This window comes from Clytia hemisphaerica, unplaced genomic scaffold (assembly GCF_902728285.1).
Source record: "Clytia hemisphaerica strain Z4C2 unplaced genomic scaffold, Clytia hemisphaerica genome assembly, whole genome shotgun sequence".
Classification (NCBI taxonomy): Eukaryota; Metazoa; Cnidaria; class Hydrozoa; order Leptothecata; family Clytiidae; genus Clytia; species Clytia hemisphaerica.
In genome coordinates, this window is record NW_027104338.1 from 1,599,079 (window position 1) to 1,613,328 (window position 14,250).

Below are 14,250 nucleotides of genomic sequence, written 5' to 3' on the forward strand. Positions count from 1 at the left end.
AGTCAACTTTTTCAGTTGGGTAGAAAATGTAGGGTACTTTTCAAATGCTAAATTTTCAAGTAGAGTAGGGGTTCTGTGATAGAGGTGTGTTTTTTGAAATTGTAAAAAGGGATCCTTATGGCTCGATACCCAACACCTATTTTGTTTAAGTAACCCCTCCCCCCAACTCAATGCTTCAAATACAAAAGTTAAAGGCTTTAAAACTTTTCGGCGTTCTTATAAAAACGCGTATAATACAATAGAAATTAAAGCTTATTCCGTCAATGTTTATGCATCAGAAAAGAGGAAAAAGTGTATTTAAAGTAGACGTCATTTCAACACAAAGATGGTATTAATTATGTAGGGGCAAAAAAAAAACAAATATTACGTTTAGTTTCGCTTTCTAGAGTTTTTAAATTGTGTGCGATATGTGATGAAGGATAAAAAGTAAATGACTTTCTTTTTAGAAGTGGATCGTTTGGAATTTTTGTCATAACATTTAATTGAAATTATGGCTTCTGAAAATTTTATTTGGTCACCTCTAGAAAGCAGTTACCACAGTTATCAGGCCAATCAGCCAAATGATAGTCAGACATTTTATTCTATAAATGATATCCTAAATACGGGACAACAATTTGAATCTTCATCTCAAGGAATTAATGCACATCAAAATCAAATTTCGAATTCGTTTCTTCGTGGTTATCAGAATCAAAATGCGACCCAACAAAATTCATATTTCAATTCACAAGAGAATGGTGAAGCAATCGATGTACAATATAGATTTAATACACCAAAAAACCATCAGTGTAATCAGACCAGTACAATTGCAGGCCAAAGTAGTGGATTAGAATACTTTTCCTCGATTGAGCAGGGTCAACAAAATAATTTCAATACTACAAATACGCATGCGTCTAGAAACTTCAACACCGTTCAGAACTTACCAAATCGATTGACTCGTAGTAAAACGACGTTTAATAATAATGCAAGAATAACGCCAGCTAATTCAATAACAGAAATCAATAGACGTTTTTTCAACTATGACCTGTTCATTAAAGAAGTAAGAAAACACGAATGTATATGGAATGAAACGAGGGAAGGATACAACAATGAAGAATTGAGGGAAATAACTTGGAAATATATTCTACAAAATATGTTGGTCACTGTCCATTTATTCAAACTTGCCCACCGTTCGTTGACATGTGATGAACAAGGTTAGTAATACAATTTGAACAGACACGCTCTCGCTACTGTATTATTTTTTTTTGGGTGTCACAAACTGCCGTTCGAACACTCGGACATTAGTGCCAACTTACCTTTTAGGATTGTGAAGTGTTGCTGAGTCATTTTCCGTATATCTTGTTGTTTTCTTTTGTACTTTAACTTACAACTCTACTGTAGTGGATCTAGCAAGCTCCTGACCATCGCGCCACTATTTCATTGCAAGTCTATGTTTTGAAAAACAAGCATTGGATATGAAACATGATTGTTTACACTTTTGGAAGTAAAAAAGAATACTTTTTCTTCATTTTAATCTCTTTTTTTCAAATATGAAGATCTCTAAGGATTAAGCTTTATGTTCGGCGGGAAAACTAGTTTAAAGCTCCTGAAATAAGAGCTTTGAACATGAAATTTTCTCTAAATTCCTAACTTTTACTAGCTTTAAAGGAAAAGAATTTTGGACACCTAAAATCTTTCGTACCTTGAGCATAATCAAGTTTAATCAATCTTAAAAATCATCATGTCTAGATGCTGCTGCCAGCATTTTTCTTAGGGAGTGTTTTCCGAGAATTTGGCGTTTTCCCGAGAGTTTTACCGAGAACAACTTTCTCACTTCGTTATTAACGTTATATTAACCATGAACATATAAACGACTGGACATCTATCTTTTATTGTCTCTTTGAAGCGAGCTTCGTTGCCGCCTGTATTTCAAAATTGGTATGAAAAATCCGACAATATTCCGTCATAATTTTATTTCTTTGAATTATTTAGGTAAAAGGATTGATAGAGCTTGAACATTACTCCTAATGTACAAAAAATTATTTTCAAATTTTTTCACAAGTTTGTAATATATTTTATCAAAATTTTCAACTCTAAAATGCAGAATTTCAACTGCGTGTATACTTTTGAATCCCTTTTGTCACTTCAATAATTTTTTTTATGACTTGAAAAAAATAGCTTGCCAAAGTTTAGAGCCTGTGTCATAAGAATATCGAAATTAGAATGCGACACTTTCTAAAATTATTAGACACTTTTAAGTCAAAATTTAGAAATATTAGTCGGAGTTTTGACAAGCTGACGATGATTTTGCCTCTGTTATCTTTGTTATGATATAGATAAAAGACTTGAGAAGAGTAGAACAACAGAGACTTTTGTCAAAGTTTTGACGTTGTTAGCAAGGTACTCCCAAGTGGTATATCATCAAAATCTATTGTTTCATTTTATGCTTTTAACGAGGCGGCAACGAAGCTAGCAGCCTTTTCTACAAAAAGACAAAGGAGATGGATGCCCAGTCGTTTATATGTTCATGTATTAACATAACCATTTATAATTTTTTTTTTCCAATTTATTATATGATGGTCTGCCATAGTAATAATAAAATACTAATTAATACCAACCGTAGAGAATAAACTAATTATATAATGAAGAATATAAGATAAATTTTTTTTTTTTTTTATATACATATTTTACAAAGACAAATATTTGTGAGGCTTATTTCTTTGAGTGAGGATTTAAAAGTTTCGATAGAGGATTCAAGTTTGATTTTTTCAGGATTCCAAAGCAGGCTTCCTCGAAATAAGAAAGATTGAGTTCCATAACGTTGTGAATTAGCCTTAGGTATAGACATTAAAACTTTGTTTCGGAAGTTGAATTTTATTTTCTTCATTACGTTGATTTCTTGCATGAACTTTTTTTAAATTTGTTCTCAGATTTGTAGACCTCACAAAGTAAGAAGCAAAGGTGAGTTTCATGAACCGTCTTACATTTGGTGTTCTGCAATAAAACTTCATAATCGTTTCTGAAATCACAGAGTAGAGCTCTTAGGGCCCGCTTATGAACTTTAGCGATTTCCTCATATGTGGTTTTATTACAGAACATCCAGATTATCGGTGCATAGTTAAATATTAACTTTCGCTGGTCAAAATTAAGATAAAAACGAATTCTGTTTAAACTCCAGATTTTGGACCTTGCTTTAGAGCAAAGTGAATTGATATGGGTCGCAAAAGAAAGATTGTTATCAATAGTTATGCCTAGTAGCTCAACAGAATCCGTTGATTTCATCCTAACATTTCCAACGCTGATTTCTACAGGAAGATTCCTATTTCCTAGAACCAACATTTGGAATTTTCCGGGGTTAGCTTCGAGTTGAACACCCCTGTGTAACAGACCCGCTGGACCCCCCGCCCCGGTGGAAAAATAGGCCAAAAAATCGTCCCCGGTGGAAAAAATACCCTATATTTTCAACCCCACTGGGAAATTTCCCTATGATTCTATCCCCATTTAAAATTGAATGGAAAAAATTGGACTTCAAAACCATCCCCACTGGAATTTTTGAGCTGGAAACAATACATTTTCTATCCCCATTGCAATTTCGATAGAAATTTTCATCCCCACTGAGGGAAAAGGTTCCACCGGGGCACTGAGACAGGGGTGTAGTTGAAAACCAGGCTAAGATTATTTCTAGATCAAACTCAAGATTTGAGATGACCTCTAAAATTACGTTTCAAAACTAAGTCTGAGATCACATTATGGAGATAATTTGTGTGGGATACTGCTGCCAGCTGCCAGCTGTAATATGTCATAGCATTCGACTTTATTTTGAAGAAAAATATTTGAGACAAAAGGGAGTTCCCGGCGAATTTTTAAACACCACAAATGATTTTTAAGCACCTTAAACTACAGTTGGAAAGTAGAGTTTTAAGTCTGAGTTTTAACATGAGACTCAGGATTTAAAAGCTCAAATTTGCTCGAATAAGGCTTGGAATATAGCCTAGAAGCCACCAAACCCCTCTAAATTCGAAATATTCGATGAAAGAAAGTGGAAGTGCTTAAATAGCAATTATTGCCCAAACTTTAAATTTTGAAAAACGTTAAAATATACTAAAAATCTCAATATATTTCGACCATGATTGTAGCACACTGCTAAAGACAATTAGAAGTTACAAGGATAAATGACAGATGATTAAAACTGTTTGTACCGTTTCTTTTATGTTTTAAAATGAGATCAATAGGAGGCCCCACTATAGTTGGGGCCGACCAAGAAAACTTTGAGATTTAAACCCTCTAAATTGGCTAAAATGGACACAGAATTACGATTCAAGTAATAAATATAATTTTCACGATCACGCTGAACTGCAAATTCGCTACCACGCCTAAAAAAGCACGATTTCACGATCACGCCAGCACTTCATTTTCACGCCATAACGCCGTTTTTTTTCAAAATTTCACGCCATCACGCCACGAAAAACCCTCATGTGGTTAGTTCGAAAGTATGAAGGTTTTTAAGACTTTTTTGAGACAGGGCCCGCGAATTAGAAAAAATGAGTAAAAAATGAGTAAAAAATTGACGTCTTTCAAAAGCCAAATCTGAAATAAATAAATGGGACCATCGGAAAGAGCATGAAATTCTGAGCAAAAAAGTATACTACAAGTCTCTTACTCGAACGCACGAAGAAATACGGCCATCTAAAGTTCAAAATTCTGTCAGACTCCGTACGGTTTAGACAAATTGTCTAAACCGTAAGGAGTCTGACAGAATTTTTTTGCCTTGTCATTTTTTTCCCTTGCCTGTAAACGTCAGTGTTTTAGTCATAAAAACTTTTGCCGGGCCTAACTCGCGGGGCCTCTCAAAAAAGTCTTAAAAACCTTCCTACTTTCGAACTAACTACATACGGTTGCGTCGCATAAAAGATGTCACGGATCCTAAGGGTTGGCCCCCCTACTAAAAGGGGTAAACACCAAATTTCTGGAGAATGAAAAGGCTGTTTGCAAAGAAAATTTCAGCTATCGCTTCCCAGCCGGCACACAACGTTTTCAAAACGTTTTTTTTAGGTTTAGATTACGTTGTGAAAAAACGCGTTGCCAAAAAACGTTTTAAAAACGTTTTTTCAACGTTGTAGAGAAAACGCGTTTTTTCATAACGTTTATAAAACGTTGTTGAAACGTTACAATCCAAACGTTTTTCAAAGGTTTTGCTAACAACGTTTAAGAAACGTTTTTTCTAAACTTGATTTAAACGTGATTTTGATCAACGTTTTTTAAACGTTTATAAAACGTTTTTTTGAGACGAAAGTGTAGTGCCCAAGATTTCTATTTGAAATATATAAATATAACCTCATCGACTCTCAGCTTTTATCCCAAGAAAATTTCTGAGACTTTACCTACCTGCTCTGAGATATAGGAGAGATATTCGATATATCTTTTTCTCTTTTACTTTATTGACTTCTCTTTAAGTGTTAAATATTTTAATAAAACGCCCACTCCCTGTTTGAATACCTCGTAAGATCGCCCACCCGTAGAATAGAAACTTGTGAAATTCTCTCCGTCACGCCCTTTCCAAATTACAAACCACGCACCCGCTCCCCGTCCCATCTACTCGCCGCCCCCCCCCATCGTCCGCCGAATTAACAATGTAATGGCTTCTTTTCTGGACAGCTTTCGAACGTTCGAACGTTCAAACGTTCGAATTCGAAATCACTTGTAGTTCAAAACAAAAATCAAACAGTAAAGTAAAGTAAAGGTTCTGTAAAAGTTGGATGTTTCATGCACGAAGACTGGAAGAAACTGGTTCTCTTACAAAAATCAACTAGATAATGTAAGTAGTTTACATTAAACTGAAAATGCTTTTGATATTTAACTTAATTCTTAGAAGCTTTATCGGTGTAGCTTATTTCAGGTTTCAATTAATGATGATATTTATGTTTGAATTGAGAGCAAACCTTGGAAAAATTACATAATCTTCAGTAAACTTTATGTTAAAACTTTTTATTTTAACTTCTTTTCCCTCAGATTCAAGCTGGAGTGTATTATTGGTTTCCTTATTGCAACTATCCTCAGCTGACTTTGTGTGGTCGCCAGCAGAAAGTACCGAAAATATGCTAAAGGTAGGTGAAATGTAACAAGACTTTAATGATATCTTTCCAAAACTATGCTAATTTCTTGTTAATACCCCTGCATCACTGAGTGAGCTTATGTTTATGTTTATGTTTCTTTTCTTTAAAGTTGATGCAAAGTAGTACAATGTGTACTTAGCTCGAGGCCAATCAATATCAACTAGGTACTTGGTACTTCAAACTTCTGAAATTTGACTTGGAAACACCCCTGTCTCAACGACAATAATTTAGCAAAGTCCTTGGTAGAATACATTTCGTGAAACATAAAGTTTGGCCATGAAATTTAAGAAGTTTTTTCTTTATCCTTCTGGAGCATTCTTTTTCCCGTGGAAAGAAAAGATAGTTTTCAACGTCTCAACCGCAGCTAAAAAATCTTTAAACATCAAATTTACTATTCGTCTTTTATTTTTTCAGGATCGCAAATGTGTGAAGGAGACCAAAGAAATCGCAATCAAGATATCGTTTTTTAACACTTCAAATAGCAATCATACTGGAAACGTTTGGAATGATTATCACAAAGATGCCAGAAAGGAAGGACGGAAGAGAAAGAACATCAAATTTTTGATTTCATTACGTTTAATTTATACTGATTGTAGATTTTCATACCCAGAAAATTATATAGAAAAGAGCATTCAAAGAAAAATTCAAATGTTGTGTACGGTCTTCTCATAATAGTGCAATGAATAGGAATTATTTTGGCAAAGAACGTCTTAGAGACGTGTTAAAACTAATCTAAAAAACTTTTCAAGACGTTTTTTTTTAAGTCGTCTCAGAAACGTACCATACCGAAATTAATAAAATTAAGACGTCTCGGAAACGTCATAGAGACGTCCATAATTCGTTCCAAAAAGACGTCTTTCAAGTGGCTAGAAGAAAACGTAGAAACAACGTTTTTCAAACGCCTTGCAAAAACGTAATCTATAAACGTTTGAAAAACGTTTTTTTGACGTTATGAAAAAACGTTGTAAAGTGCGACAAATACAACCTGAAAAAAACGTTTTCCAAACGTTGTGAAAAACGTTTTTTAAACGTTTTTTAAACGTTTTTTTGCCGGCTGGGTTAAAGTATAGTCGTTCATGTTTTGAGTGTTTTTTCGAATATTCATAGATTCATTCCCATTCCGGGTACTTTTATGATTTATTTCATTCAATTTTTTCAATTTCATCGGTTTTTATCAAAATTTTTAACTTTAAAGCTGTATTGATCTACAAGAAATGCTTCGTTTGGTCCGAAAAATCTCCGAACACGCAATGGTCATGAATTAAAGTTTTGCAAAATGTTGATCCAGCTCAAGAAACTGTTGCTGAGAAAAAACTATGTAAGAGCAGATCACTAAGGGGACCAAGGTCAGTTTAATGGTCGGCATTGTCACATTTTAGAAAGACTTGACTCCTACCCACACTCTGACAGAAAAAAAATCAGATTTTTTTCTATGTAGGAGGAACTTTAATTTGTTCTTTGTTGTATGCTAAATTTCCCCTGGGGCTACTTAGGCAAATGGAGGGTACGGGTATATGTCAACTTTAAGGGTGCTTTTTTTTGGACCTTCAAAATCCCTCTAATAAGGGTCATAAATTACAAAATCTTATTTTCCAATTCGTAACTCAATCGAAAATAACTTTATTTATCATTTCACTTCTTCTTCTTATCCACTTATACATTAGTAGAAGTCGTCTAGAAAAGCCTAAGGTGCGACATAAATTTACAAAACTAATTGTAAATAATCAATAACAATAACTATGTTAAATAAAATCATACGGCAGTTTAGAATAACCTAGAATAATCAATGACAACAACTATGTTTTATATGAAATTGTAGTACTTGGTATATATTAACCTTAATTAGAGATATCTGGGGGTGGGTGGGAGCAATTTCCGAAATACCGAATAATTTTGCAATTCCGATACCGATTCTTTTGGGGTATTTTTCTTCATTTTGACTAATTTTTTATCAAATTGATTTTTCATGTATGAATTCCGAAAAAGGGGGATAAAAAATTTATAATACCAAAATTCCGAAGCAAAAATTCATGGATTTCCGATACCGAAATAATTTCAGCATTCCGAAATATCGAAGAGATTTTGCCCGATTTCCGAAATTCCGAAGAAAAAAGGGTTGATTTCTGCAATTCCGAAATACCGTATGAACGCCACATCTATCGACGTGTGAGTGATCTCAAAATCCTACCGCCCTTACACTTCGTATCACATGACTAAAAAGCGTCGAACGAACAAAAATAAATTATAAGGGTTACAAAAAACTAAAAACTCATTAAAAACCATGATTTATCCCTGAAAAAAGCAAAATTTCAGGAAAAAACCTCGTCATTTCGTAAAACCTACTACCCGTCGGGATTTTAGCCTCGTGTACTAAGAAACTGTGCCTGTTCTAAAGCATAATCAACGTTTATGACACTTGTATAATTTAATTTTTTTCTCTATACAGTCAATGGATTGAAGCAAGAATGGAAATTCATCATGTATAATTTCAAAGAATGCAAACTAAATCGTAAACAATCAGATTTGAAGGAACCCCCCAAGTGTGATTTTTATAAAGCTTTGTCTTTCATGGATTCAATAATAACAGTTGGAAATGGCAATGTCGTGAAATACCCCGATATTCCTGATATTAGGATATTATTCAACATAGGAATGGAGACAAGTAAATGGAAAATGGTCAATATATTAATTGTGGATAATTTTATATGTAGCTGTAGTAGTGGCAATTATAGAGAAAATGAAAAACAGGAAAACAAAGACGATGACATGAGTGATGACTCGGACTCGAAAATTTCATTAATAAAAGAAAATATCCGATTCTATCTTCGCTACGGCCAGTTGATCAAGCAAGTACAAAAACATGAATGCATTTGGAATGAGAACAATGAAGAATACGATAACAAAGAGTCGAGAAAACGGGCTTGGGAAAACGTTTGGAAAGATGTGACGGGTCACGGTTGGTTACAATACCTTACCAAGAATATAAGAAAGTGCAATATAAATGACGTTGGTGAGTAAGAATATTTCCTTTCTTTCGGTATCACGGGAACGGGATGTTGTTCTTTGACTGTCTAAAATACTTACTACTAGCCATAACTTTCATTAAGGTGCCACCGCAGCAAAACGAACACATAAAGTTGAATTTGCGTTCAAAAGGAATGATCTTAGCCCTACAGTAATTTTTGTTAAGAGTGATTTACAGTCTACTCAGAGTGACATCCGTGCCTTGTCTTACACGTTTTTTATAAGAACAATTTTTTAAGAATACTAGGCTGAAATTTGGCCAAAACCTAAGAACAAATTAAGAAGAATCTGAACCTCAGATTTCAGAAATTACTGAGAAGTATATGTTTCCATTTTAATTAATATTGACATTTAAGGCTGAAAAATTCATAAAAATTTAAGACCAGTCCAGCCAGAATCATATAACTTACTGCTTTTTCCTATAAAAAGCGTATGTATCTGAAGATACTGCTCTTCATATGTTATTTTACTAATGTACACGTTTAGCAACGTAACTGTTCGAATACTTTGAGTAATATTTTCAACCTATAAAGAGCGCTTAATAACTACTTGTGGTATAAAAAGGGAATTTCCCAGAAAAGGGAATTTCTCTATATTCATTTAACTCTCCAGGGATAAGAAAAAGACAAACCATAGAGGTATAAAGAAAGACAGGAGATGAATTTGTCGGTAATTGGTCGTTAAAGTCTTTTGATTTCTTTTATGTAATAAATCAAAAGAAATTCTAGGCTCGCCCGACGAAATACGACTTTTTAGTAGAACTCAAGTCTGTTCTGAACATTCTTACTATCAGCATCGAAGATTTCTAGCCTTCTAATATACGAGAATAAAATAAAATTTAGCTCCACGAAATAAGTTTGCGTTCAATTTTGGCATCCATTAAATTTTGTTTTGAAAAGATATTTTCTCTAGCCAGAAAAAATAAAAAAGTTCTTTATAAGCACACACAATTTCAGACCCAATTTGTAGACAAAAAGTCGCTGGAGAATTTTGGAGGAAAGTATTAAGCAATAGGGTTCACCTTGAAGAAAATGTTGATCGAAAAATCTTGTTATTTGATGAAGGATTGCAAAGTTTACAGGCCCTTTTTTAGTCCAAATATTTTCTTACACCAATGTCAGAAACAATGAATCTCGTCTCATCTTATATCCAACACTTAAGTTAGCCAATAAGATTTCACCTATCAACAAAAGAGCTCATTAAAAATGCACGATATATGAGATTATGAGCATGCATACCTCGTAATTTTTTTAATCGTAGGGCGAGCATGGTTACAATAGCATACTTCTCCTGTTTCTTTATACCTCCATGGACAAACTGACATTTCAAAATGAGTAATCAGATCAAAATAACTCCGGAAAAGTCTTTTTGATGATGGATATAAAACAATAGTGAGACCGTAAGATAAGAAAGTTACCGTTAAGCGGAACTAAAATACTGAAAAACGCGCGCAAAATTATGAGATGTTTGCCCAACTTCCTTATGCATGAAGCTATGAATGCCATCCTCAGAAGCTTTAGGCTTCCTCCGGTGACAAAAATGGCTTAAACGTAGAGAAATCAGTCTAAATGCTGATCTTAAAGGGACATAAAAGTAGTAAAAAATGTAAACATTGCACGAACGACGTGTCATTAAAAAGAACAATTAAAATCACGTGTCTAAAACAAACTTGTAAAACGATTGAAACAATCATATTTGTTTTTGTTTTTTATTTTGACATGTGACATTTTTTTTTTGATTTTGCATCCCGCTGCATACAGTTTACAAAGTTCGTCAGTACTTTTATGTCCCTTTAAATGTTTTAGTTACCAAAGAATTTAATTACTTTGATTGCTTAGACAAAAAAAGATCTTTTATCGAAAATGATCACCTCCTTAACATATAAAGCATCAGATATAAAAATGTCACGGTTATCGCCATTGCGATTGGAAGTTTATTTCGAAAATTTAGTTTTTTGATCGATTATGTACTTTCCATTTCAGTTATGATTTTGGAGCAAGAATGGAAATTCATCATGTATAATTTCAAAGAATGCAAACTAAATCGTAGACAATCAGATTTGAAGGAACCCCCCAAGTGTGAGTTTTATAAGGCTTTGTCTTTCATGGATTCAATAATAAAAGTTAGAAACAATGACGTCATGAAATACCCCGATGTTCCTGATGTTAGAGTATTATTTAATACACAAATCGAGGAGCGCAAGCATGATTTGAGTCTGTTTTTGCACTGCTGTCGAATGAATAACTTCAGATGTAAATGTAGTAGTTGGAGACGGTATGCGGATTTAGAGGACGGTGCGAATGAGATATCAGAAAAACGAATTTCTCAACCGTCATTTGGTGAGAATAATATATGCATTGACAACAATAACACCAGCATCGATGCTCCAATAGGTCAAACCGAAAAATCATCACTTACAGTACGCATACTACAAAATACTGAAACTTCCTTATCACCAAATGATGTTGACCAAACTCCTCAACATAAAATATCTACACAAGAACATCATACCACAGATTCTGATGTTAAATTCTCTCTTATCAAGCAAGTTGAAAAACAACCTTGCATTTGGAATCCAAAACATGCTCATTACAAAAACAGGAAAAAGACGAAAGAGACATGGGAAGAGATCAGAAAGATTGTAAAAACACCTGATAATGGTAACTTTTTTGTGTAACATTTTATTCTCAGTCTAAGTAATACTTAAGGTTTAATTTATCGCTACACAAGCTCTCTCAAGACAGAACTTGATTCATTTTCACTCCTACTGAAAATGGATAAACTAATGAAGAATCTGGGAGGACCTTCTCATACAATCATGAGAGCTACCAACAAGGAATTAATAGCGAACTAAGGGAAAGGGTTCAACTTTGTGAATTTTCCATAATTTGAAATAATGATATGTTCTGACGATATATATTATTTATTATACAGAGACTTCGAGTTATAGATTGTTTTATAAAGGGTCTGAAATTATGTTCCAGTTGAGATGTTATAAAACCTCGAGGAAACCTCGTCCTATAGTCTTTTATCCCTTTTATCAAGAGATGATGTTATTAATACTCTTTTCTAACTGTATTTTTTTTCTTTTACTTTAGTCAGTTTGAAGGACATATGGAAAACCCTTCGCGAGGATTTTAAAAGATGTCATGAAAGACGAAACAAGAAAAAAGAAGCCAGTTGCAACTTTTACAAAGAATTGAAATTCTTAACAGATGTCGTGATTAAAAACCCGAATCCTGGTGGAGAGTTAACATTGACAGCCAATAAAAATGCAATTCGTGGTGAGAAAGTTCCAAGAGGTTTACAAGCGAATTTGTCTTCTTTGCCAAAAGCAATCCATTCTCATCATACATCTTTATATTCCGATGACACCATATCGAGCACAGGTGTTGATTTTGATAAAACCTCCCCAAATGATGTGCCAGTATTCTGTTTATCGGATGATAATAATGATATGGAGACGAGACATGTACAAAACGCAGACCAAGAGTCTAAGTCTTTGGTAGCGGAACAGACTTCTTCCTTGCCATTGACAAACAAACACGACAATCAAAGGGGGAACGTGAGTTGTCAATCGTACCAAAACACCAAGGAACATATTTCTGCAGGACTTACTTCCAGTATTTCTATTGGTCAAGCTGATAGTGAAAGGATTCTTTTACCGTGCAATAACGTACCGACAACTTCTTCAGACTTTCCAAAAATGAGCAGAAAGCATCTTACTGAAAATACTCCTTGCTTTTCAGACGAACCTGATTCTAATCCCATTCATCAACAAAACCTTTCAGCTATTAATCGCTTACCGGCTAGGTCCGGTGCTTCAAATACAGAGCATTCAACGGCTTCGACAACATTTGATGACATGGATCCTGCTTATTCAGATTCGAATAATCCTAACAACCTCTCATCAACATCAACACCAGCGATTACTGGATCTTCATCAATATCATCAGAAGATAATGATGAGATAACCAATGAGAAATTCAAAAGCGATAATCTGCCACAAAAATATTCCACAACAAATAAACAAAAGAGGAACTCGCATCCAAGAAGAAAACGAAAACGAACAGAGATTGAATATGTAAGAACGAAACGTGCTTCAGCACAAATTTCAAATACTGCAGAAACTAAAAATCCACTCGCTTCTGAGTTAGTTAAAAGTTTAGAAAGCAATGAGAAAGATCTATTGTTTTTCAAACAAGTCGAAGGACAGTTAAGTCAATTTTCTGACAAACAAAAAGCTGTTGCTAAGATACTGATGCAAAAAGCATTGAATAAAGTTGAATTCATGGATAATGAACAGCTACATCAAACTTTGAATACTATCTAAAACTAAAATTTTAAAAATTTTTTTATTAATCATAATATTATAATTTTACTATATATTGATAGAAAAATGTTTTTTATGGGCTTACTTTAATTCTTTGATAATTGTACAAACTTTTGCAAGGTCGTAAAATCGCAAATTATTTCTTTGAAAATTATTTGTTTATATTTTTGAACAAAAATTGTCCTAAACAAAAAAGTCTATAGTGGGTTAATAGTGACAGAAACTTTTGCAGTTTGTCCCAATCTCTAACGCCGCGACTGTTTTGCGAGCCAAATGTATTTATTAGCTTAAATACGTACGTGAAAACGTTAAGGCTTTAAGGCTTTTAGACCCGATGAATGCTTATTTTTCTTTTATACTTTGGACGGGACCAAAGACCCCTCGCACCCTAATTTATTCAATCTAGAAAAAGAGATAAAGCTACTTGACAGTCAAGTTAAGAAGTAAAAAATTACTCAATCGGAAATAACTTCATATTTATTTTATTTTTAACTCGGCATCTTTATATTCTCTGTATTATATTCGTTTAATTGTAGGCAATAAGGCTCAAACACGATATATATCAAATCAGTTTATTTAGAAGAACATCCAAAATTTTTGTAGCTTTCGAATTTACTTAACTTTTTGAGTTTTTTCTTATAAAAAACATATTCATTGTTCTTTTCCGTAGTAAATTGATACAGTTACTTAATTTTAAATAACACCCTCGGTCCCGGTTATGCTCTGTTCAAAATTTCTCTTAAAGGGCGGGAAATTTGTGTAAAAACTGAATCTAGAAACGGACCAAAGTAACCGGCGGCGACC

General features: G+C 33.8%; 1 protein-coding gene across 1 annotated transcript; it reads left to right on the plus strand.

The window, feature by feature from the left end:
• The first annotated feature begins 398 nt into the window (after nucleotides 1-398).
• LOC136817843 (uncharacterized) lies at nucleotides 399-13,608 on the plus strand. Its single transcript, XM_067074177.1, has 4 exons — nucleotides 399-1,190; nucleotides 8,536-9,099; nucleotides 11,096-11,773; nucleotides 12,212-13,608. The coding sequence occupies exons 1-4, from the start codon at nucleotides 491-493 to the stop codon at nucleotides 13,444-13,446; spliced, it is 3,177 nt and encodes a 1,058-aa protein (XP_066930278.1). The 5' UTR covers nucleotides 399-490; the 3' UTR covers nucleotides 13,447-13,608.
• The last annotated feature ends 642 nt before the right edge of the window (nucleotides 13,609-14,250 follow it).